Source organism: Nerophis ophidion, linkage group LG05, assembly GCF_033978795.1.
Source record: "Nerophis ophidion isolate RoL-2023_Sa linkage group LG05, RoL_Noph_v1.0, whole genome shotgun sequence".
Classification (NCBI taxonomy): Eukaryota; Metazoa; Chordata; class Actinopteri; order Syngnathiformes; family Syngnathidae; genus Nerophis; species Nerophis ophidion.
Genome location: NC_084615.1, coordinates 26,071,320 through 26,097,889, shown reverse-complemented (window position 1 = coordinate 26,097,889; position 26,570 = coordinate 26,071,320). Strand labels below are relative to the sequence as shown.

Below are 26,570 nucleotides of genomic sequence, written 5' to 3'. Positions count from 1 at the left end.
TTTTCCTTAGCCCCACTCCCTAGTGACTTTAGCCCCACCCCCAGTGACTTTCTTTTTTTTTTTTTTGCCTCACTCGCTATGTCTTTTTCTTTTCCCTCCGCACTGGAGAATTTTTCTAGCCCACCTCACCAATATCATAAACTGTTTAGTGGTGCCGTAGGGTTAGAATGTCACGGCTAGTAGAACTGGTGGACCCAAATGGAGAAAAGACAAGCTGAATTAAAGTTCAAGGGTCATTATTAATAAAACCAGAGGGAAGCTCATAGTCCTCGGCTTTGCGATCCATGAGAGCACACTGAGGCTAGCACACTGAGGCTAGCTGGCTGTGGCAAGTAAGCTGTGGCAAGCAGGCTGTGGCGAGCAGGCTGAGGCTAGCAGACTGAGGCTAGCAGGCTGAGGCTAGCAGGCTGAGGCTAGCAGACAGAGGCTAGCAGACAGAGGCTAGCAGGCTGAGGCAGGCACAAACGGCAGGTAGGGAACTGAAGGCAGAGGAAAACAGGGGTAAGATGAGGAGACAAAAAACACAAAAATTGCAGATTCACAAAATTATTTAAAATGCTGGAATTCTAGGACAAACTGGCGAAAAGCGTTACCACATGTAGAAAGGTGAACGATCTGGCGATCCAAGTCCAAACATTTGTAGGCTGCAGGTGATGAGTTAATGGCAGGCAGGTGAGTGATTAGGGTGCTGGGATCAGCTCTGCCAGGCTGAGATCTGGAGCCAAGCCTACGCCCAAAACACGCCCACTCTCCTAAAGACACACAGAGACAAACAGATACAGACAGCGCTACAATAAACACCCTGCTACCACCAAACCCTTCCCCCCCAGCTCTGCCCCCCACATATTAACCCACCCACCCCCTCTCCCCCATACCCCCTCCGTGCGTCGGTTGAGGTGGTGTATATTGTAGCCTGGAAGAGTTAGGGTTACAAGGTGTTCTGGGTTTGTTCTGTTGTGTTTATGTAGTGTTACGGTGTTACGAAATGTGTTTGTCATTCTTGTTTAGTGTGTGTTCACAGTGTGGTGCATATTTGTAACAGTGATAAAGTTGTTTATACGGCCACTCTCAGTGTGACCTGTATGGCTGTTGATCAAGTATGTCTTGCAGTCATTCAGGTGTGACTGTAGAAGCCTCATACAACATGTAACTGGGAAGGCACGCTGCCTGTATGATAAATAGGCGTATGCGATGACGTGCTGAGGATGTTGAAGTCAATGCAATCACGTCAAGTCCTAAAAATTGTTGGCCGGGTAAAGATCTGAACTAATCCTGTAGACAGGTTGCTCGGGGGGTGTACTGAAATCCGGGAGTCACCCGGAAAAGTCGGGGGGTTTTGCAAATATGATGCTAGAAGGTGAATTCATCGAAATGTGCATGTTATATTTTTAAAGAACTATTTTCTTGCGGACCAGCCTCACCCAGTTTCTGCATCTATATATTCATATCAAGATGCGGGCCTAGCCCCTCCTCCACCGTGATGCCCTGGTTTAGATCCATGAAGGAAAAAAGAAAGTGAATGAATGTTTAATATTGAATACATTTATATGTGCATACAAATTTGTCTTCTTTTTTTCTATTATCTCTTGTAATGAATTAAGTAACGTTCATGACATCCTTTTTCCAAAACGCAATATATAATGTGAGATATAACAGGACAATGCATGCGTTTATCATTTGTTTACAAAACGCTTACAAAAAAGTGGGACCCAATTTTTAACACTTGATGGGATTCATGGAAAAATTCCTAGCGCCAACACTAGAAAAAATCCTTTATTTAAATACATATTACTTATAAAGCAAGTTCAAGTATCATTGGCAAATTTTCACATATTCCTGGGGTTGGCGTGCTGCCCGCTTTGGATCGCATATATGTGTCCTCTTTTTGGGATTTCAGAATATGGTCAGCCTAGCTTTAGCAGCCGCTTTATTAATGCTGCCACAATGATGACTCTTGCTGGCCTACTGCCTTCGGTTGTGGCACCATTCCCAAATTATGTGGGCTCTATTGATAACCTCACTTACAACTTTAACGACGCCCTGCACTAAACCGTTGATAGTATAACAGTAAAAAGGGCCCCTAAAAGGTGTACCCCATGGTTTACAGAAACTAGAGCTCATAAATTATCATGTAGAAAGCTGGAACGCGCCCTGCGATGAGGTGGCGACTTGTCCAGGGTGTGCCCCGCCTTCCGCCCGATTGCAGCTGAGATAGGCATCCGTGACTCCAAAGGGAATAAGCGGTAGAAAATGGATGGATGGATGGATGGATGGAAAGCTGGAACGCGAATGGTGCTAGTGATAGTTTAATAACTTATAAACGCATGCTTACCTTAGCCAAAGCTAGATATTACTCAAATCTCATCCGTCTCAACAAAAACGATCCTAAATATTTGTTAAGTACAGTAGCATCTTTAACCCAACAAGGGACTCCTCCCAGTAGCTCCACCCACTCTCGGCAGATGACTTCATGAATTTCTTTAATAAGAAAATTGAACTTATTAGAGGCCCTGCGATGAGGTGGCGACTTGTCCAGGGTGTACACCGCCTTCCGCCCGATTGTAGCTGAGATAGGGACCAGCGACCCTAAAGGGAATAAGCGGTAGAAAATGGATGGATGGATGGAACTTATTAGAAAAGAGATTAAAAACAACGCATCCCAGCTACAACTGGGTTCTATTAAGACAGATACAAATGTATATACAACGGATACTGCCCTCCAAAATAGTCTCTCTTTTTGATTAAATAACATTAAGGGAATTACTACAACGTGTAAATGGGATAAAACAAACAACATGTTTACTTGACCCACTTCCTGGGAAACTTTTTATCTCTGGCACTCATCGAGGGTGGATGCTCCCCCTTCCTCTCCCTTATCTCTCCTGTTTGTTTTTTTGTTTTGTCTCGTCTTAACTTTCTTGTTGCCTCTTTTTGCACTGCTCTCCAAATCTAAACATTGGAACTATTTAACTGGCCTCAACAAAATTGACAAGATCTTGGGTTTGGGGGAACCTGTTGTCGTGACGAAGTGGTTGTTGCTGGACACACGACGGACTCTTGGGAGAAGAAGGAGGGCCGTGTCAAGGACGTGAAGATATCCACCTATTCGGAATTATGACAACAGGACATCTGCTGATTGGAGTAAGCGTTGCTCTGGTTTGTCGACAAATTGGAAGTTGTTGGCAGTCTTCAAAGTACCCCAAAGCTGCCACAAACGATTGAAGGATGCGGGAAGAACTGTGGATTACATCGGACTGTCTACCCCGAAGTTTTGAGGACCAGTCATAGACAATTTAGAGTGAAAAGCAAATTTAATTTTCACTCTCATACAAATCATTCTAACTTGGATTGTTTCCCTGGCTTCGAGACCCTCCCGAAGGACACTGCAGCGAAAAACAACAGACTCCCTTTTTGTCTCTCATTGACACACACCTGTTGTTGTTGACTTTGGACCTTAGGAGCCCAGTCTAGATTGTATTTTTTTTACTCATCCTTCCCCACCGTTTACCTTTTTCCCATCTTTTATGGGGCGCCTTATGGCGACCCATCAGCGTTCTTGTTCTGTAACCCTGTACACTGTTTGTCTAATCTTGAACAGGTTTGTGCTGAAAACAAAGTTTTGTTGTACTTCTGCAATGACAATAAAGACCTATCCTATCAAGGAGCTTCTTGTAATATTAGGTCCATCAATGCTAAATATTGTAAACTTAGCACTTTCCTCTGGCACTGTTCCCCGAGCATTCAAAAAAGCGATTATTCATTCTCTTCTCAAAAGACCTAACCTCGATCCTGACCTCATGGTAAACTACCGGCCAGTGTCCCACCTTCCGTTTATTCCGAAAATCCTCCAAATAATTGTTGGACAGCAGCTAAATGAACACTTAGCGTCTAACAATCTCTGTGAACCCTTTCAATCCGTTTTCAGGGCAAATCACTCTACGGACACAGCCCTCATTCAGGGCAAATCACTCTACGGAGACAGCCCTCGCAAAAATGACTAATGATCTATTGCTAACGATGGATGCTGATGCGTCATCTATGTTGCTGCTTCTTGATCTTAGCGATGCTTTCGATACCGTTGATCAAAATATTTTATTAGAGCATATCAAAACACTTATTGGTATGTCAGACTTAGCCTTGCCTTGGTTTAATTCTTATCTTACTGACAGGATGCGGTGTGTCTCCCATAACAATGTGACATCGGACTGTGTTAAGGTAAAGTGTGGAGTTCCCCAGGGTTTGGCTCTTGGCCCTGCACTGTCTAGCGAAGACATGCTGCCGCTAGGCGACAACATACGCAAATACGGTGTTAGCTTTCCCTGTTGTGCTGATGACACCCAAGTCTACATGCCCCTAAAGCTGACCAACACGCCGGATTGTAGTCAGCTGGAGGCGTGTCTTAATGAAATTAAACAATGGATGTCCGCTAACTTTTTGCAACTCAACGCCAAGAAAACGGAAATGCTGATTATCGGTCTTGCTCGACACCGACACCTATTTAATAATACCACCTTAACATTTGACAACCAAAAAATTACTTACTAAAGAATCTGGGTATTATTTTCAACCCAACTCTCTAGTTTGACTCACACATTAAAGGCCTACTGAAATGAGATTTTCTTATTTAAACGGGGATAGCAGGTCCATTCTATGTGTCATACTTGATCATTAGCGATATTGACATATTTTTGCTGAAAAGATTTAGTAGAAAACTTCCACGATAAAGTTTGCAACTTTCGGTGCTAAGAGAAATGCCCTGCCTCTACCGGAAGTCGCAGACGATGACATCATAAGTGTGGGGGCTCCTCCCATATTCACATTGTTTTTAATGGGAGCCTCCAACAAAAAGTGCTATTCGGACCGAGAAAACGACAATTTCCCCATTAATTTGAGCGAGGATGAAATATTCGTGTTTGAGGATATTGATAGCGACGGACTTGAAAAAAAAAAAAAAAGTAAAAAAAAAAAAAAACGCGATTGCATTGGGACGGATTCTGATGTTTTTAGAGACATTTACAAGGATAATTCTGGTAAATCACTTATCTTTCTATTGTGTTGCTAGTGTTTTAGTGAGTTAAATAGTACCTGATAGTCGGAGGTGTTTGTCCACGGGTGTGTTGACGCGCAGTGTCTCAGGGGAGTCGATGGCAGCTGTACGGATGGCACAAGCTCAGCTGATCTCCGGTAAGAGGCGACTTTTTAACCACAATTTTCTCACCAAAACCTGCTGGTTGACATTTGGTAGAATCCATGTTCGCTTGACCGCGCTCTGATCCATAGTGAAGTTTCACCTCCAGGAATTTTAAACAAGGAATCACCGTGTGTTTGTGTGGCTAAAGGCTAAATCTTCCCAACTCCGTCTTTCTACTGTGACTTCTCCAATATTAATTGAACAAATTGCAAAAGATTCAGCAACACAGATGTCCAAAATACTGCGTAATTATGCCGTTAAAGCAGACGACTTTTAGCTGTGTGTGTGCGCAGCGCTCATACTTCCTAAAAACCTGTGACGTCTTGCGTACACGTCATCATTACACGACGTTTCCAAGACGAAACTCCCGGGAAATTTAAAATTGTAATTTGGTAAACTAAAAAGGCCGTATTGGCATGTGTTGTAATGTTAATATTTCATCATTGATATATAAACTATCAGACTGCGTGGTTGGTAGTAGTGGGTTTCAGTAGGCCTTTAAGAGTGTTACTAAAACGGTTTCTTTCATCTGCATAACATCGGTAAAATTTGTTCCATTCTGTCCACTAGCGACGCTGAGATCATTATTCATGTGTTCGTTACGTCTCGTCTCGATTGCTGTAACGTATTATTTTCTCGTCTCCCTATGTGTAGCATGATGTGGCAACTTGTCCGGGGTGTACACCGCCTTCCGCCCTATTGTAGCTGAGATAGGCACCAGCGCCCTCTGCGACCCAAAAAGGTAATAAGCGGTAGGAAATGGATGGATGGATGGATGTCTAGCATTAAAAGACTACAGTTGGTACAAAATGCTGCTGCTAGACTTTTGACAAGAACAAGAAAGTTTAATCATATTATGCCTATACTGGCTCACCTGCACTGGCTTCCTGTGCCCTTATGATGTGACATTAAGGTGATACTACTTACGTATAAAATACTACACAGTCTAGCTCCATCCTATCTTGCAGATTGTATTGTACTGTACATATGTCCCGGCAAGAAATCTGCTTTCAAAGAACTCCGGCTTATTAGTGATTCCCTGAGCCCCAAAAAAGTCTGCGGGCAATAGAGCCTTTTCTATTCGGTTCTGGTACTATGGAATGCCCTCCCGGTAACAGTTAGAGATGCGACCTCAGTAGAAGCAGTTAAGTCCCATCTTAAAACTCATTTGTATACTCTAACCTTTAAATAGACCCCCTTTTTCGACCAGTTGATCTGCCGTTTCTTTTCTTTTCTCCTCTGCCCCCCTCTCCCTTGTGAAAGAGGAGGCACAGGTCCGGTAGCCATGGATGAAGTGCTGGCTGTCCAGAATCGGGAACCGGGGTGGACCGCTCGCCTGTGCATTGGTTGGGGACATCTCTGCGCTGCTGACCCGTCTCCGCTCTGTTTGGTCGCCTGCTGGCCCCACTATGGACTGGACCCTCACTATTATGTTAGATCCACTATGGACTGGACTTTCACAATATTATGCTAGACCCACTTGACGTCAATTGCATCCAGTCTCCCCTGGGGAGCGGGGGGTCTCCCACATTTGCAGTCCTCTCCAAGGTTTCTCACAGTCTTTCACATCGACGTCCCACTGGGTTGTGAGTTTTTCCTTGCCCTTTTGTGGGCTCTGAACCAAAGATGTCGTTGTGGCTTGTGCAGCCCTTTGAGACACTTGTGATTTAGGGCTATATGAATAAACAATAATTGATTGATGATTGAAATATATTTTTTTACTCAGTATAACTGTCATACTAAACATGAAAGTTATATATACATGACTCCAAAATCAAACATGCAAACATGAGTTTTACTAGAATCAGGTGATATGTTTTAAATAGCTATGCCCAAGCCTCTTTCTGCTCATTATTACTTGACGTTCCTTTACAGTCCCTCTACATCAGGGGTCTCAAACTCAATTTGCCTGGGGACCATGGATGCAGATACTGGGTGAGGCTGGGCAGCAAGAAAAGATTTCTTAAAAAATCTAACCTGCACGTTTTAATGAATTCACCTTCTTCAAATACTCACTCCTCTCTGAGCTGCCACCTTACCGTGGTAGAGGAGTTTGCGTGTCCCAATGATCCTAGGAGCTATGTTGTCTGGGGGCTTTAAGCCCCCTGGTAGGGTCTCCCAAGGCAAACTGGTCCTAGGTGAGGGACCAGACAAAGAGCCGCTCGAAAACCTCTATGACAAGTAAAAACAAAGGACCCAGATTTCCCTCGCCCGGACGCGGGTCACCGGGACCCCCTCTGGAGCCAGGCCCGGAGGTGGGGCACGATGGCGAGCGCCTGGTGGCCGGGCCTGTACCCATGGGGCCCGGCCGGGCACAGCCCGAAGAGGCAACGTGGGTCCCCCCTCCAATGGGCTCACCACCCATAGCAGGGGCCATAGAGGTCGGGTGCAATGTGAGCTGGGCGGCAGCCGAAGGCAGGGCACTTGGCGGTCCGATCCTCGGCTACATAAGCTCGCTCTTGGGACGTGGAACGTCACCTCACTGGGGGGAAAGGAGCCTGAGCTAATGCGCGAAGTAGAGAAATTCCGGCTGGATGTAGTCGGACTCACTTCGACGCACAGCAAGGGCTCTGGAACCACTTCTCTTGAAAGGGGCTGGACTCTCTTTCACTCTGGCGTGGCCGGCAGTGAGAGGCGACGGGCTGGGGTGGCAATTCTGGTTGCCCCCCGGCTTAAAGCCTGCACGTTGGTGTTCAACCCAGTGGACGAAAGGGTAGCTTCCCTCTGCCTTCGGGTGGGGGGACGGGTCCTGACTGTTGTTTGCGCTTACGCACCAAACAACAGTTCAGAATACCCACCCTTTTTGGGTACACTCGAGGGAGTACTGGAGAGTGCTCCCCCGGGTGATTCCCTTGTTCTGCTGGGGGACTTCAACGCTCATGTTGGCAACGACAGTGAAACCTGGAGAGGCGTGATTGGGAAGAATGGTCGCCCGGATCTGAACCCGAGTGGTGTTTTGTTATTGGACTTCTGTGCTCGTCACAGTTTGTCCATAACAAACACCATGTTCAAACATAAGGGTGTCCATATGTGCACTTGGCACCAGGACACCCTAGGCCGCAGTTCCATGATCGACTTTGTAGTTGTGTCATCGGATTTGCGGCCTCATGTTTTGGACACTCGGGTAAAGAGAGGGGCGGAGCTTTCTACCGATCACCACCTGGTGGTGAGTTGGCTGCGATGGTGGGGGAGGTTGCCGGACAGACCTGGCAGGCCCAAACGCATTGTGAGGGTTTGCTGGGAACGTCTGGCAGAGTCTCCTGTCAGAGAAAGTTTCAATTCCCACCTCCGGAGGAACTTTGAACATGTCACGAGGGAGGTGCTGGACATTGAGTCCGAGTGGACCATGTTCCGCACCTCTATTGTCGAGGCGGCTGATCGGAGCTGTGGCCGCAAGGTAGTTGGTGCTTGTCGTGGCGGTAATCCTAGAACCCGCTGGTGGACACCAGCGGTGAGGGATGCCGTCAAGCTGAAGAAGGAGTCCTACCGGGTTCTTTTGGCTCATAGGACTCCAGAGGCAGTGGACAGGTACCGACAGGCCAAGCGGTGTGCAGCTTCGGCGGTCACAGAGGCAAAAACTCGGACATGGGAAGAGTTTGGGGAAGCCATGGAAAATGACTTCCGGATGGCTTCGAAGCGATTCTGGACCACCATCCGCCGCCTCAGGAAGGGGAAGCAGTGCACTGTCAACACCGTGTATGGTGCGGATGGTGTTCTGCTGACCTCAACTGCGGATGTTGTGGATAGGTGGAAGGAATACTTTGAAGATCTCCTCAATCCCACCAACACGTCTTCCTATGAGGAAGCAGTGCCTGGGGAATCTGTAGTGGACTCTCCTATTTCTGGGGCTGAGGTTGCTGAGGTAGTTAAAAAGCTCCTCGGTGGCAAGGCCCCAGGGGTGGATGAGATCCGCCCGGAGTTCCTTAAGGCTCTGGATGCTGTGGGGCTTTCTTGGTTGACAAGACTCTGCAGCATCGCGTGGACATCGGGGGCGGTACCTCTGGATTGGCAGACCGGGGTGGTGGTCCCTCTCTTTAAGAAGGGGGACCGGAGGGTGTGTCCCAACTATCGTGGGATCACACTCCTCAGCCTTCCCGGTAAGGTTTATTCAGGTGTACTGGAGAGGAGACTACGCCGGATAGTCGAACCTCGGATTCAGGAGGAACAGTGTGGTTTTCGTCCTGGTCGTGGAACTGTGGACCAGCTCTATACTCTCGGCAGGGTTCTTGAGGGTGCATGGGAGTTTGCCCAACCAGTCTACATGTGCTTTGTGGACTTGGAGAAGGCATTCGACCGTGTCCCTCGGGAAGTCCTGTGGGGAGTGCTCAGAGAGTATGGGGTATCGGACTGTCTTATTATGGCAGTCCGATCCCTGTACGATCAGTGTCAGAGCTTGGGCCGCATTGCTGGCAGTAAGTCGGACACGTTTCCAGTGAGGGTTGGACTCCGCCAAGGTTGCCCTTTGTCACCGATTCTGTTCATAACTTTTATGGACAGAATTTCTAGGCGCAGTCAAGGCATTGAGGGGTTCCAGTTTGGTGGCCGCGGGATTAGGTCTCTGGTTTTTGCAGACGATGTGGTCCTGTTGGCTTCATCTGGCCGGGATCTTCAGCTCTCACTGGATCGGTTCGCAGCCAAGTGTGAAGCGGCCGGAATGAGAATCAGCACCTCCAAATCCGAGTCCATGGTTCTCTCCCGGAAAAGGGTGGAGTGCCATCTCCGGGTTGTGGAGGAGACCCTGCCCCAAGTGGAGGAGTTCAAGTACCTAGGAGTCTTGTTCACGAGTGGGGGAAGAGTGGATCGTGAGATCGACAGGCGGATCGGTGCGGAGTCTTCAGTAATGCGGACGTTGTACCGATCCGTTGTGGTGAAGAAGGAGCTGAGCCGGAAGGCAAAGCTCTCAATTTACCGGTCGATCTACGTTCCCATCCTCACCTATGGTCATGAGCTTTGGGTCATGACCGAAAGGATAAGATCACGGGTACAAGCGGCCGAAATGAGTTTCCTCCGCCGTGTGGCGGGGCTCTCCCTTAGAGATAGGGTGAGAAGCTCTGCCATCCGGGAGGAACTCAAAGTAAAGCCGCTGCTCCTTCACATCGAGAGGAGCCAGGTGAGGTGGTTCGGGCATCTGGTCAGGATGCCACCCGAACGCCTCCCGAGGGAGGTGTTTAGGGCACGTCCAGCTGGTAGGAGGCCACGGGGAAGACCCAGGACACGTTGGGAAGACTATGTCTCCCGGCTGGCCTGGGAACGCCTCGGGATCCCCCGGGAAGAGCTAGACGAAGTGGCTGGGGAGAGGGAAGTCTGGGCTTCCCTGCTTAGGCTGCTGCCCCCGCGACCTGACCTCGGATAAGCGGAAGAAGATGGACGGATGGATGGACCTTCTTTGAACGGCTTTCCCACCCTAGCAACATACTAACCAACCCTCTGTATTTTTTTTAGGAGACTCCCGTTTTTAAGTACATCTCCCGACAATTTCCCGGCGTAAGCGTTGTCGAAATATTTGTCCTGATTTTCGCCCAGTCAACATTACCAAAAGAGTACCGTGTTAGCACTGCCTTTACCGCCTTCTACATCATGTCATCGCTTTTAACTTAACATCATATAAACAGCATGCCTCCTATAAATATACTGCTGGACACTTTGGTGGATACACGTGAGTGACTGCAAGACATACACGATCAACAGCCATACAGGTCACACTGAGGGTGGCCGTGTAAACAAGTGTATCACTGTTACAAATATGCGCCACACTGTGAACACACACCAAACAAGAATGACAAACACATTTTGAGAGAACATTCACACTGTACCACAACATAAACACAACAGAACAAATACTCAGAAAACCTTGCAGCCCTAACTCTCCACCTCGACCGACGCGGTGGAGAGGCGGGATTTGGTGGTAGCGGGGTGTATATTGTAGCCCGGAAGACTCAGGGCTGCATGGGATTCGGGGTATTTGTTCTGTTGTGTTTATGTTGTGTTACAGTGCGGATGTTCACCGGAAACGTGTTTGTCATTCTTGTTTGGCGTGGGTTCACGGTGTGCCGCATATTTGTAACAGTGATAAACTTGTTTATACAGCCACCGTCAGTGTGACCTGTAAGTATGCCTTGCAGTCACTGACACGTGTTTGCAGAAACCTTACAGAACATGTGGCTGAGACTGTATGCTGTATGTTTGATGACAACGGTGGATGCTATGACTTGTGTTCATAAAAGCCAAATACAGAAATGTCTGGAATGGTACGCTGTTAGTACAAGTTGTAGAGGGCGTCAAAGGCACTATCAACGCGGCACCCATTGAACATTGTTGTTTGGGTGAAAACTGACAGAAGTGCGCGGGACTGATTACCCTTTAAAGGCCTACTGAAATGAGATGTTCTTATTTAAACGGGGATAGAAGGTCCATTCTATGTGTCATACTTGATCATTTCGCGAAATTGCCATATTTTTGCTGAAAGGATTTAGTAGAGAACTTCCACGGTAAAGTTTGCAACTTTCGGTGCTAAGAGAAATGCCCTGCCTCTACCGGAAGTCGCAGACAATGACGTCACATGTTTGATGGCTCCTCACATATTCACATTGTTTTTAATGGGAGCCTCCAACAAAAACTGCTATTCGGACCGAGAAAACGACAATTTCCCCATTAATTTGAGCGAGGTTGAAAGATTTGTGTTTGAGAATATTGATAGCGACGGACTAGAAAAAAAATGTTTTAGACACATTTACTAGGTTAATTCTGGAAAATCCCTTATCTTTCTATTGTGTTGCTAGTGTTTTAGTGAGTTTAATAGTACCTGATAGTCGGAAGGGTGTCTCCACGGGTGTCTTGATGCGCAGTGTCTCAGGGGAGTCGACGGCAGCTATGGACGGCACAAGCTCAGCTTTTCTCCGGTAAGAACTGACTTTTTAAACACAATTTTGTCACCGAAACCTGCTGGTTGACATGTGGTCGGGATCCATGTTCTCTTGACCGCGCTCTGATCCATAGGAAAGTTTCACCTCCAGGAATTTTTAAAACAAGGAATCACCGTGTGTTTGTGTGGCTAAAGACTAAAGCTTCCCAACTCCATCTTTCTACTGTGACTTCTCCAAAATAATTGAACAAATTGCAAAAGATTCAGCAACACAGATGTCCAAAAAACTGTATAATTATGCCGTTAAAGCAGACGACATTTGGCTGTGTGTGTGCGCAGCGCTCATACTTCCTAAAAACCTGTGACGTCTTGCGTACACGTCATCATTACACGACGTTTCAAAGACGAAACTCCCGGGAAATTTAAAATTGTAATTTAGTAAACTAAAAAGGCCGTATTTTGTGTTGCATTGTTAATATTTCATCATTGATATATAAACTACCAGACTGCGTGGTGGGTAGTAGTGTGTTTCAGTAGGCCTTCAATGATTGCCTTAAAATTCAGGATTCTCCCGGAAAATTCGAGAGGGTTGGTAATTATAGCAAATATGAAAAATATGACGCTGTCAAGCGCCATTCATATACAACGCGCGGGCCACACTAACACTAAATTTACATATCAAGGTGCGGGCCGCAAAATAACGTCTCACGGGCCGCAATTGGCCCACGGGCCGCGTGTCTGAGACCCCTGCTCTACATCTTGGAACTCGGACCTGGTTCTGAACAGAAAATAACTGCTCTGCTTTTCATAATTTTCCAAAATCATTTGCCACTGCTGACTATCCCTGTGTCCAATTATCATTGTGACTTCCCTCTTAGATAACTTAATGTTTACATCAACCTCATCTTTCGTGGTTGCTGTTTTTGCGAGCAAGTATGGTTCCATCTCGGTCCACACTCCATATCAGAAGATGGCGGTAACGCGCAACAGAAGTTAGTTTGCCAACTGCCAAAAAAAACAAAGAAGAAAAAGAAAAAGTAGTAGTAGAAGAAGAAGTAGTAGAAGAAGAAGATGGGGTCGCGAGTCGTACGCATGTTGAGAAATGTCAACCTAGAAAACAGGGTTCAGCGAGAAATTTCCAAGGAAAAGCCGAGGCCAGCACCAAGACACGCGGTTACACAACAAACCGACCATGACGGTGAGAGCCTGGAGGCTTTAGAACATCATTTCAGCAGTGCATTCAACAAAGATTGGAAATTAACGCATGTTGAAATAGTAGTGAAGTGAATTGAATTATATTTATAATATTTTGTTTGTAGGAAATGTTGGTACCGTCCATCAGAAGAACAACGATTTACTATCAAATCTGAAGTCCGTTTATGTGGATTCTATAAACACACAAACGGTGAAGGTCAGTGCCAAATGTACTCGTAGTGTGTGCAGCCCAATTACCTTGGTTGTCATTTGTTTGCCTTGTATTTTAAATAAGACAACCTCTCATTACATGTTTGCATGTCCTTGAGTTGTTTGACAGTGACAGTAATATTTTCTTAATTATTCTAGCATTATGTTAGCCATTACATAAATTACTTTAGCCCAGGGGTCACCAACCTTTTTGAAACCAAAAGCTACTTCTTGGGTACTGATTAATGCGAAGGGCTACCAGAAATAGCCAATTTGCTCAATTTACCTTTAATAAATAAATCATATATATATATATATATATATATATATATATATATATATTTTTTTTTTTTAAATGGGTATTTCTGTCTGTCATTCCGTTGTACATTTTTTTTTTTCCTTTTACGGAAGGTTATTTGTAGAGAATAAATGATAAAAAAAAAAAACACTTAATTGAAGGGGTTAAAAGAGGAGAAAACAGGGAAAGAAAATTTAAATTACACTTTTATCTTCAATTTCGACTCTTTAAAATTCAAAATTCAACCAAAAAAAATTAAGAGAAAAACTAGCTAATTCGATTCTTTTTGAAAAAATTAAAAAAATAATTTCTGGAACATCATTAGTAATTTTTCCTGATTAAGATTAATTTTAGAATTTTTATGACATGTTTTAAATAGGTTAAAATCCAATCGGCACTTTGTTAGAATATAACAAATTGGACCTAGCTATATTTCAAATCATTATGTCTTCTAGATTTTCCAAAACAAAAATTTTAAAAGAAATTCGAAAGACTTTGAAATAAGATTTAAATTTGATTTCTAAAGATTTTCTAGATTTGCCAGAATAATTTTTTTGAATTTTAATCATAATAAGTCTGAAGAAATATTTCACAAATATTCTTCGTTGAAAAAAGAGAAGTTAAAATGAAGAATTAAATTAAAATGTATTTATTATTCTTTACAATAAAAAAAAAATACTTGAACATTGATTTAAATTGTCAGGAAAGAAGAGCAAGGAATTTAAAAGGTAAAAAGGTACAGTATATGTGTTTAAAAATCCTAAAATCATTTTTAAGGTTGTATTTTTTCTCAAAAATTTTCTTTCTGAAAGTTATAATAAGCAAAGTAAAAATATAAAAGAATTTAAACAACTGAAGACCAAGTCTTTAAAATATTTCCTCGAATTTTCAAATTCTATTTGAGTTTTGTCGCTCTTAGAATTAAAAATGTCGAGAAAAGCGAGACCAGCTAAATAAATCAAATGTGCTGCTATTTGAGCTATTTTTAGAACAGGCCAGCTGGCTACTCATCTGGTCCTTAAGGGCTACCTGGTGCCCGCGGGCGTCGTGTTGGTGACCCCTGCTTTAGCCACTTCAGGGACCACAAAAAAATCTAACCATATACCGTGTTTATTATTTCATGCTTTTTCCAGTCGTCCAAACATGTGTTTTTGAATCAGTGATGGTACGCCCACCTTTTGAGTTGATAATGCCTGTGTCTCAAATTGAATATATCTGTCAGTGCACTTCATGTACCCTAAAATAAAAATAAAATTGTAGATATACAAAATCTACAGGATAATGTACTAAAATTTGCATTTTGCAAGAATATGTGCAGTTTGAAAAAAAAGAAATGCAACCGCAAATGTGCGGGGATGTGCAAGATGCACATAGAAGAAATGTGAATGGACTTGGAATTTGTACAATGACTATAAGGCATCGTCATGCTTGTAATCCGAAAGAAAGACAAGTTGAGATAGCTTTGACACACAAACGTGTGCGCCGTTTAATCAAACAAAGAGAAGTGTTTGTACATAAAAGCGACTCAAAAATAGAGGTCACAACAAACCCCTGCCTTTGATTAAAACGCTGACGGTCACTTAAAGCGGCCGCACCCTTTAACTGCGTACATGAATGTTAAACAAAAACGACATTATGTGTACAATTGAACAATGGCAGTGAATAATGACGACAAAGTAAACCGGTCTGATGAATTATGTCCCTTAAGCCAGTGGTTCTCAACCTTTTTTCAGTGATGTACCCCCCGTGAACATTTTTTTAATTCAAGCACCCCCTAATCAGAGCAAAGCATTTTTGGTTGAAAAAAATGGATAAAGAAGTAAAAATACAGCACTATGTCATCAGTTTCTGATTTCTTAAATTGTACAACAGTGCAAAATATTGCTCATTTGTAGTGGTCTTTCTTGAACTATTTGGAAAAAAAGATATAAAAATAACTAAAAACGTGTTGAAAAATAAACAAGTGATTCAATTATAAATAAAGATTTCTACACATAGTAGTAATCATCAACTTAAAGTGCCTTCTTTGGGGATTGTAATAGAGATCCATCTGGATGCATGAATTTAATTCTAAACATTTCTTTCACAAAAAAAATCTTTAACATCAATATTTATGGAACATGTCCACAAAAAATCTAGCTGTCAACACTGAATATTGCATTGTTGCATTTCTTTTCACAGTTTATGAACTTACATTCATATTTTGTTAAAGTATTATTCAATAAATATATTTATAAAGGATGTTTGAATTGTTGCTATTTTTAGAATTTTTTTTTTAAATCTCATGTACCCCTTGGCATACCATAGAATAGAGTTTTATCGTCATTATTGCAATGAACAGGTTCAAAGAACAACGAAATTGGAGCCGATCCCCTAAGGTGTATATTAGAGTCCGCGGATAAACTGCTGGTCGGGCGGGTGACATGACGAAAAAAGAGATTTTAATTAGATTCGGGCGGGTGGCGGTTGAACCATTCGGAAATATTTGTTATACATGGTTCAGGGATCGGTATCCTTTACCATTCAAAGAGCCATTTAGGACCCGTGTCTCGAAGCGAAGAAGACAATAGGAGACGCAAACTTTCTCTAGAATGACTGCCGGCAGTCACAAAGTTAATAAGTATTAGGGCGTGCTATGAAGCCATTGGCTTTAACGCCTTCTACAGCAGGTACAATCTGCTTGTCAGTCCATCCACATGTTGTCTGTCAGACACACGCACACGACTTAAAGGCATACTGGGTGACACAGAGTACACTAATGGTTGTGATATAAACAATTTTAACACTCTTAGTAATATGCGCCACGCTGTGAAGCCACACCAAACAAAAATGACAAATACATTTCGAGAGAACATCCTCACAGTAACACAACATAAAGGCAACACAACAAATACCCAGAATCATTTGCATCCATGACAATTCCTGACTATTTTATAGCGGGGTGTATAAAATAGTGCGTCGGTAAGGTTGGCGGGGTTGGGGCCGCGGGGTGTAAAATATATTCAGGAAGTGTCACGGATGCAAAAGATTTGGGGTATTTGTTGTGTTGCGTTTATGTTGTGTTACTGTGAGGACGTTCTCCCGAAATGTGTTTGTCATTCTTGTTTGGTGTGGCTTCACAGCGTGGAGCATATTAGTAAGAGTGTTAAAATTGTTTATATCACAACCATCAGTGTACTCTGTATCACCCAGTATGCCTTTTAATCTTGTACGTGTGATTGCGGAAGCTGCATACAACACAGTGCCGGACTAACAATCGGTTTGTACATGTTGTTGAAGGTGTCAAAGGCAATGGCTTCACAGCACGCCCTTATTTTTGTCATCAGGATGAACACCATTGAATATTCGCGAGAACGTTAGCGGCTCCCATGGTCTTCTTTACTCTGTGAAACGGGTTCAAATAGCTCTTTGAGTGGTAAAGGTGGCCGACCTCTGATTTATTTCAAAGGGCGGGCGGCGGACGGTTGCGGTTCTGATAAAATGTTGGTTCAGTTGGACAGCTGGTGGATGACGACTTTGGTGATGCGGTTGCGGATTATATAATTGCCTATCCTCGCATCTCTAGTGCAAATACAATATGGTAATATAAATAGTAAAAAAAAGATAGAAATGAGAGATGTATCTATGTATATATATATATATATATATCCAGACAGATGCATATATGCATGCATATGAATATATATATACACACATACATATAACATTATTGCACATTGTAGTCCGAAAAAATGGGAAAAAAATTTTAAACATTACACATGAGGACACAATGGACATATAGTGCTCACTCCGTGCCTGTTTAATGCTACTATGGCTCTTGGGTAAAAACTGTTTTTTAGTCTATTGGTGCTCGCTTTTAGCACCCTATAGCGTCTGCCCGAGGGTAGTAGTTCCAGGTGGCTGTGCCCGGGGTGGAATGTGTCTTTCAGGATGCTCTGTGCTTTCCTGAGACAGCGGGAGCTGTACAGGTCAGCCAGTGGGGGGAGGGGGCATCCGATGATCTTCTGGGCGGTCTTAACGACTCTCTGGAGCGCCGTTCTCTCTGCGGCCGGGCAGTTGCTGAACCACACGCAGATGCAGTAGGTCAGGGTACTCTCAATGGAGCACCGGTATAAAGGACACCAGTAGTTCCTGTGAGAGGTGGTTGTTCCTTAGTATTCTCAGGAAGTGCAGTCTCTGGTGTGCCTTCTTGATGGTAGCCGTGGTGTTGGTGCTCCAGGATAGGTCGTCGGCCAGGTAGACTCCCAGGAAGCGGAAGACGGAGACCCTCATGTACCCCCAGGGGTACGCGTACCCCCATTTAAGAACCACTGCCTTAAGCAACCGCTACTCACGTCCCCTCAGAATTTGCCATCAAAAAAAAAAAGCCCATTTAGAGGGGTAGGATGGGCCGACCAGTCTGGGTGCACCAAACTGGTACGATCACCGGGGAGTCTGCAGAGGGCATCTGCACTGTCAAAGGTGCTGGCGGCCTGTGGAGAAGGACGCAAATCCTTGTCATGGGGTCCAGGCAGAGCGTGCCTACGACCACAGCGTGGCGGTACGGCCGTGGTAACCGGCTGACTAAGATCCAAGTGGCCCGTTTTAAGCCGGTCTACCAAGATTCATTCAGACCGACTTTTGACATCCAACTGGAAACGTGGAATGGCCCATCGTAAGGAGGCTGAAGTGGGCCTTGTTGGGCATCCCTAGTGGGCCGGACTGGTAAAATCCCTGCACGATAATTAAAAAATAAAGACACCTTCAGATTGTTTTCTGTATTTAAAAATAGAAGAAGCACATTCTGAAAATGTACAAATCAGAATGTCGTTTTTTTTACACTTACATGTTGCGGTTAATAGTATTCTATCTTTATTTGTCGTTATTTATATTTTCTGAATGAATGATGTGATAATGTTCATCAGTCAACTCATTGGTGTTCATTTTCAATCAGTCAAGATAAAAAAATATCAAAATCAAATTACAGTATGCTATGTAGTATGTAGTTTGATCATTTTCCTCGATTGATGTACTAACATCATGTGGTTTATTTTGTACATATGTATCATCATCTACAGAGATACAAATAATTGCTATTGCAATATCCAGTAGACACATGTAGAAGAGCTATTTCTTTCATTCAAAAACTTCAGGTTAATTTATATACTTAGCAAACTCATCCCGCGGGCCGGATAAAATGAGGCCCGCGGGCCGTACGTTTGACACCCCTGGGTTAGATTTAACATTTACCGCTTACATTTAGATTTAAGATTATAAGGTTTAGCATTTAGGTTTGGATTCAGCATTTGGGTTTAGATTTATGATTTAGATTTCTGATTTTAAGGTTTCGCACTTAGGTTTAGATTTAACATTTAGTTTTTAATTTAACATAGCTTTGTATTAAAGATTTAGGTTTAGATTTAACGTTTAGATATATTTAGAGTTAACATTTAATTTATATTTAAATGTGGTGAAAATTATCTAAAAGTGAGTTAAACTGAGAAATATATCTGCTCGAAAAGTGTGACTGAACTTTTAATTCGGCACCCATAGAAGAGGATTATAAAGTTACCAGATTTATCGCCAAATTGGCAACACTGGCGGCGACCACGTGAAGCCATTGCTCGTTTGTAACTCTGAAACTCCAGAGTGTTCAACAGTGTCACACATACACTATTCCCAGACATAAGGTACAATTATTTTCCTTGTTTTGTTTTTTGATTTTTGAGTGAAGTGAGAAGCGAAGTTAAAAATTAGTGCTGCAGAAAATGTCTCGATAAAACAGGAAAAGTTACCTCAACAGTACAGCAGTTTTTGTTTTTTTTCTCAAATTGACCGTAGTCCTTTGCCATGCTCATCTTTTCTTTTCAACTCTCATCTGTTTCCTGTTTGGATGATGAACTGGAACAAGTAGGAACTAAAGAGCAAGTCTGAATACCAAAATATAACAAATGTGCTACTTTTAAAATAATAATTTGGTCCAATAACATTGAAACACTAATTACTCCATAATATAAATACATTTCCATACTTAAATACATTTGAAATAAAAAATTAAATAAAAATTATATTTAATGTTTTTTTTTCCTGGTCCATGTTTTTCATGGGTCATAAAAAATATCAATAATCACTGATTTCGACAAATATATAAAAACCTTTTAACGTGATACTGTTCTACGTGATGATTATAATACTGTGGTTGTGCCGGGAAAAGAATGAAAAACCCAACATGTACAAATTCCAGATCCACCAAATTTGAGTCAATGTATATGTATTTGTCCCCTTTACGCAGTCCATAAAGAAGGGGGTGAGCATGGATGATGAAACAAAATGCAGACCGACGAAATTCTTCCTTCCAGAAAACTCTTATGGCCTCGCAAACCTGACAGAAGTTCCTCGAGGCAAACTGACCATCACAGAAGCTATTAAAGCTGTCGGCAGCCACCAGAATGAGCCTCAAACATGGACGTCGCAGAAGATTGCTAAAGAATATTCTTTGGACTTAAAAGAAACAAAGTCTCTTCTTGAGTTTTTTATCCCATTCCAGGTTCAGATCTTCCCACCTGAAAATGTTAAACAGCTGAAGGTCGTTTAGGGGTGAAGGCGGATTCTGTCATTATTTCAACCTGAATTATTTGCAACAATTTGTTATGTGTTGACCCTGCGATGAAGTAGCAACTTGTCCAGGGTGTACATTGCCCTCCGCCCGATTGTATCTGAGATAGGCACCAGCGACCCCAAAGGGAATAAGCTGTAGGAAATGGATGGATGGAATTTGTTATGTGTTGGCCCTGCGATGTGGTGGCGACTTGTCAAGGGTGTAGCCGCCCAGAGCGCAGCTGGATTAGGCTCCAGCAACCCCGCAACCCCGAAAGGGACAAGCCGTTGAAAATGGATGGATGGATTATTGTTAATACATACTTGTTGTGCACGTAACCAGCGTTGTATGAAATTATGACTTAAATTTTTTCTTTATGTTAAACTCAAGTAATGATTACTTTCTAAGCAATCCGCTCAGTGTGGTTCTTCAAAATTATTTTACCTATACATAGACATTTCCTCCACAAGTATTAGAACACCAAGGCCACAAATAATGTAGTTTTGCAGTAGGTTGAAAACATTTGGGTTTGACATTTTATTACACCTACTTTTTGGTATGGTTAGTTTTTAAGAAAAATGTATTTTATTGATCAAAAATGTTGCATCTGCTTTTGAATACCGTCTCAGTTGTTGTACGGCCAAGCACTGTGTGTGTGTGGGGGGGGGCCTGTGATACTTTGCTTGCCTATTATGCAACAACTAAAAAAAGATTTGCAAACAGATATAATGGATTAAAGGTAAACAATTATTTGCTAACAAAAGACTTATTTTGCGCATAAGATACAGTCGAAATATCTGTATTTAAGTTTCGGGTGAGACGTTTTCTTTTCAAGGTACACATATCTATGGTTGATAGTAGTATGTCAGTGCAGACATGAATTATTTATCGTATCAATCAAATAAAAGGAAAAACTGCATTGTGTTTTGATATGTTTTGGTATTGAAGTTTACTTTTCATACATAAGAATCAAAAAACAGTTTTTTTGAACTTCGTTTTGAAATGCAAAAAAGAAAATTGAAAAACAAAGCGCTTTTAGTTTTTTAGTTTCGAAAAGAAGGTAGATAACGGAAAACGGACCGATACGGATGTTTTTTCGTAATCTGACACCGGAAGTCTTTATTTTCAGATGTGGGTAGTAACGCGCTACATTTACCCCTTCACATTTACTTGAGTAACTTTTGGGATAAAAAGCCTAAAGACTGATCGCACAGTTCCTGTCTTCACAATAAAAGTGCCCCTCCATCGCGCCTGCGCTAACAAAATAAGAGTCTCCGAAAGCCAGCGCAAACAAGGTAGCAAACTACGGAGTTTGCCGCCAATGTATTTCTTGTAAAGTGTATACAAACGAATACGGAAGCTAAACAAATAAGATGCCAAAAAAACAACGACTTTTATGTGGTATTAGACAGAAAGGAGGAACTTTTTCTCTCCTTCATTTGAAAACTTGGACGTTATCAGCACTACTGTCTGATTCCAATCAATGCAAGTCATCAGAATCAGGTAATACACCAACTTATATTCTTGTCTTCATGAAAGATAGGAATCTATATGTTAGACATGCATGTATATTCATTAAAACACCTTTATTAACATGTGAACAAAAACGGCCACATAAATAACTAAATATAAATTATATACTGTATATGGGCTTAACAGTGGGAGAGGGGTTAGTGCGTCTGCCTCACAATACGAAGGTCCTGGGTAGTCTGGGGTTCAATCCCGGGCTTGGGATCTTTCTGTGTGGAGTTTGCATGTACTCCCCGTGAATGCGTGGGTTCCCTCCGGGTACTCCGGCTTCCTCCCACTTCCAAAAACATGCACCTGGGGATAGGTTGATCGGCAACACTAAATGGTCCCTAGTGTGTGAATGTGAGTGTGAATGTTGTCTGTCTGTCTGTGTTGGCCCTGGGAGGAAGTGGCGACTTTTCCAGGGTGTAAACCGCCTTCCGCCCGATTGTAGCTGAGATAGGCACCAGTGCCCCCCGCGACCCCAAAGGGAATAAGGGGTAGAAAATGGATGGAAACTGTGTATATATAAAATATATATATATATATATGATATGTGTGTATGTATATGTATATATATATATATATATATATGAATGCACTGTATATGTATATATGAGGTAGATCACCTCGACTTGGTCCTTAATTAGGTAATTGATTAACGTTGAAAAACTTATTGGGGTGTTACCATTTAGTGGTCAATTGTAGGGAATATGTGCTGTACTGTGCAATCTACTAATACAAGTTTCAATCAATCAATCCATGAATGCCTACTGAGCCTATGGTGCTATTAAGTTATTGTGGCTAAATGTGCCTTAATTTTTTATATTTTAATGTATTATTATTTAATATATATTATTGTTTTAGTTGCTTAAGAGATTTTCCTGGCTCTGAATTTGCTCATTGCTATTTTTATGTTTTTGTGCATTATTTGTTGCCGTAATCATTAAACAAACAGGTTACTCATCAGTTACTCAGTACTTGAGTAGTTTATTCACAACATACTTTTTACTCTTACTGAAGTAAATATTTGGTGCCCCCTCTTGGGGCAATTGTAGCAAACTGAATCAATGAACCGGCAGTCTGCGGTCCATGACTACCATCGCAACTGAAAAAGCTACTCAGTGGGACGCGCCGTTCTGCTCCTTGAAGTATTATTGTATAAATAATACACTGGGTATTTATGACTGGAACATGCTTTATTTCAGCCCAGTTGTTTACATAGCCGGCATAACAGTAGTGGTGTTACACCCTAAAAGGTCCGTCGTGCACCCCCGCGTCATATCTGTTCCCAGCACATATCACTACATCCCCCTGTTTAGTTCTAACACCTCCCCTGTAAACTTAGTTATAATAAATTATCTGCAATAAACTCAACAACATAACATTCTTTAGAGAACCAATATGAACAATATCACTTTTAAACATTTGTGCAAACATCAGTAAGTAGTACAATGTCCATCAATTCCCCTGTTCCTGTTTTTTTTTTTTTGTAAACGCCTAGTCTGCAAAAAACAATAACATCAATGATTCAATAAGAACCAATACAACCTGGACTACACATAGTCCTTGTAGTGAGAGGACCTGTGTATAGCCCTACCACCTCTTGTGTGCCTCTGTCCGGGGCTATTGGGTACCTGTGTTCTGGTGTGTTTAGGTTCTGGGCTATTGGGTGCCTGTGGTCTGGTGTGTCTAGGTTCTGGGCTATTGGGAGACAGTGTGTCACAGGGTGGCGTTGTGGCCGTGTCCGGTGGCTCATGGTGACCCTCGTGATTGTCCTCTTCTTGGTGCTGCGGCTCAGCAATGTGGGTCTGGTATACGCTTCTCTGTGGGTTGTATAGCTCACACAGGTGGTTCCTGCACCGTCTGATCCGGTTGCCATTTGGTGTTTGTACAACATAGCTTCTAGGCTTATTGCACTTTTGCACAACAATAGCTGGATGCAATGTTCCTCTGTCTTTGTTTACCACTGTCACATGCTGTCCGGGGCAGAGTGGGGGGCAGTTTTCTGCGGCATCCACTGTCGTGGTGCTCCTTAATGTCCTCTGCTCTTTGTTCCAGGTGTAGCCCATGTTCCTCCTTCCCTGGATCTGCTCTACTTGGCAGCAGGGTAGCAATAGGTCTTTCAAACATCAGCTTCGCAGGTGATGGTAGTTTGCTATCGATGGGTGTTGCTCTGACTTGCAGTAATGCCATCTGAAAGTCACTTCCATGTTCCAGGGTTTTTTTTTACAATCGATTTGATGTGTTTCACATGCCTTTCAATGAACCCGTTGCTCTTTGGGTAGTGGGGCGAGCTTGTAACGTGCTTGATCCCCCAGTCTGTTACACGTCTTGAAGGCCTGCCCTGTGTACTAAGGCCCGTTGTCCGTTAGGATTTCGTCCACCTGTCCAAACAGCGACATGTACAATCGCAGCTTTTGTGCGACCGCATGGCTAGACGCCAGCACAGGTATCTCATTCACTAATGAGTATTTGGAGTACCTGTCTACAGTTAGAAGGAACTGGCGACCTTTGACCTCAAGTAGGTCATAGGCCAGAGACTGCCATGGTTTTGACGGTAAGTGGTGTGGGTGAAGGGGTTGTTTTGGGTGTGCATCCTGATGTTCCACACACACCCTGCATGACCTGCACACACTCTCAATGTCATTATTCATTTTAATCCAGTATACACTCTCTCTTGCAAGGCGACATGTTTTCTTGATGCCTTGGTGGCCACATGTAGTTGTGTCTGTATGTCATCAGTTATAGAGTTTGGAAAGAGTATCTGTCTGCCTTTGAATATGACTCCTGATTCTATTGCAAGCTCATCTCTGAAGGACCAATAGGCATGCAGATCTTTTGCTACGTCTTTGATGTTCTCCGGCCAGCCTGGGTGGATTACGTCTTTGAGTGCCTTGAGTCTGTGATCCTCGGCCGTCTCAGTGTCCTGCTTCTCAGGGGAAAAGTTTATTATTGCAATAGTGTGTTGCCGTGGGTCCTCGATCTCTGCACCGACACCATCGATGCGTTCACATCCAGCTCTATGTCACCGTGGTTTTCAGGGTTTGGCAGCCGGCTCAGGGTGTCCACCAGGATCATATGGGGTCCTGGTCGGTGTATGTGTGATAGCAAAATTACTTGTACTCGTTTTAATAGATTATGTTCTTTGAACTGGGTACCAAAAGATGTTTATTGGGCTCAGGAATGTGACACTTAGCAAGAGATCTATTATCTGATCAAGCTCTGTCTCCTGTGTCTTTGATGTAACATGTGGACTTTAGTTGACCTGGGCATATGTGTCATTTATTATTGACCCCCAACAGAGCTAAATTGTTCCCCTTTTCTGAGTGACCCCCCTCCTCTGGGGAAATGACACCCTCTACCCTTCACAGGACTTTGGGTATTCATAGCACTGGTGTACTGTATGTAAATGAGCATGGAGGGTGGGACTTCTGAGAATGTATAATTGTCATGTCAAATTGTAATGGAGTTAGAACAAGCTGGAACGAACGGATGTGTCATTCTGGTTTGGTCTCGCTTTGCAAAGCTTGTTATTTGTTTGTTACTTTAATAAATAATTTTAAAGCTATTTGTCACTAAAGGATCGTCTTTAAGAAATTTCCACGACAAGTTGGTGTCAGAAGTGGGATCCAAGAAGATCGCTATTCCCGTTCGCAGAGGCCGCTGAAATGGACTGATCAACCTGGCAGCACAAAAAAGCTGACGTCTCCTTCCCAGAAATTTGAAAGGACGGGAGAGTTTTGGAGGCCCCTGCGAATTGGACAGCCGTCTCTTCGGGATCACGTTTAACCCATTGCAACATCGTAACGGTAAATTAATTGAATCATCCTGACTGAAATTTTAAGGCGAATCTGTGACATTTAAATTTTAAACAAAAGACGAATCCTAGAAAGTTTTTTTTGTGTGACAAAGCTTGAGTGATTTATACGTTTCATACATGGGAAATTAGCCGTTCTTTTTCCGTCTCGCTGTGATTTTTAATGCTGGGTTAGAGTCCCTGGGTTGGAGTCCCAATTGTAGCGTTGGGTTAGAGTCCCTGGGTTAGAGTCCCAAATGTAGCGCAGGGTTAGAGTCCCTGGGTTAGAGTCCCAATTGTAGCGCTGGGTTAGAGTCCCTGGGTTAGAGTCCCAATTGTAGCGCTGGGTTAGAGTCCCTGGGTTAGAGTCCCAATTGTAGCGCTGGGTTAGAGTCCCAATTGTAGCGCTGGGTTAGAGTCCCAATTGTAGCGCTAGGTTAAAGTCCCTGGGTTAGAGTCCCAATTATAGTGCTGGATTAGAGTCCCTGGGTTAGAGTCCCAATTGTAGCGCTGGGTTAGAGTCCCTGGGTTAGAGTCCCAATTGTAGCGCTGGGTTAGAGTCCCAAAATGTAGCGCTGGGTTAGAGTCCCTGGGTTAGAGTCCCAATTGTAGCGCTGGGTTAGAGTCCCTGGGTTAGAGTCCCAATTATAGTGCTGGATTAGAGTCCCTGGGTTAGAGTCCCAATTGTAGCGCTGGATTAGAGTCCCTGGGTTAGAGTCCCAATTGTAGCGCTGGGTTAGAGTCCCTGGGTTAGAGTCCCAATTGTAGCGCTGGGTTAGAGTCCCAATTGTAGCGCTGGATTAGAGTCCCTGGGTTAGAGTCCCGATATTTAATGCCGAGTTAGAGGCCGGAAGAAACAACACAAATTTTAGCCTGTTAAGTTTAAACGAGAAGAGCTGTAAATTAAAACGAGCTTGAATATGTGGTCCA

The 26,570-nt window shown here is 43.2% G+C and overlaps 1 protein-coding gene across 1 annotated transcript; it reads left to right on the top strand.

Moving 5' to 3' along the window:
• The first annotated feature begins 13,072 nt into the window (after positions 1–13,072).
• On the top strand, positions 13,073–21,251 carry ndufaf4 (NADH:ubiquinone oxidoreductase complex assembly factor 4). Its single transcript, XM_061900415.1, has 3 exons — positions 13,073–13,251; positions 13,373–13,464; positions 20,027–21,251. Exons 1-3 carry the CDS (start codon positions 13,125–13,127, stop codon positions 20,327–20,329), a joined length of 522 nt encoding a protein of 173 aa, XP_061756399.1. The 5' UTR covers positions 13,073–13,124; the 3' UTR covers positions 20,330–21,251.
• Positions 21,252–26,570: the final 5,319 nt, after the last annotated feature.

Excerpts from the sequence above, each read along its gene's own strand:
- ndufaf4 (XM_061900415.1), top strand. The coding sequence starts at position 13,125 with ATGGGGTCGCGAGTCGTACGCATGTTGAGAAATGTCAACCTAGAAAAC. Across the intron at positions 13,252-13,372 it reads ACAACAAACCGACCATGACG|GAAATGTTGGTACCGTCCAT; the intron begins GTGAGAGCCTGG and ends TTTTGTTTGTAG. Across the intron at positions 13,465-20,026 it reads TAAACACACAAACGGTGAAG|TCCATAAAGAAGGGGGTGAG; the intron begins GTCAGTGCCAAA and ends CCCTTTACGCAG.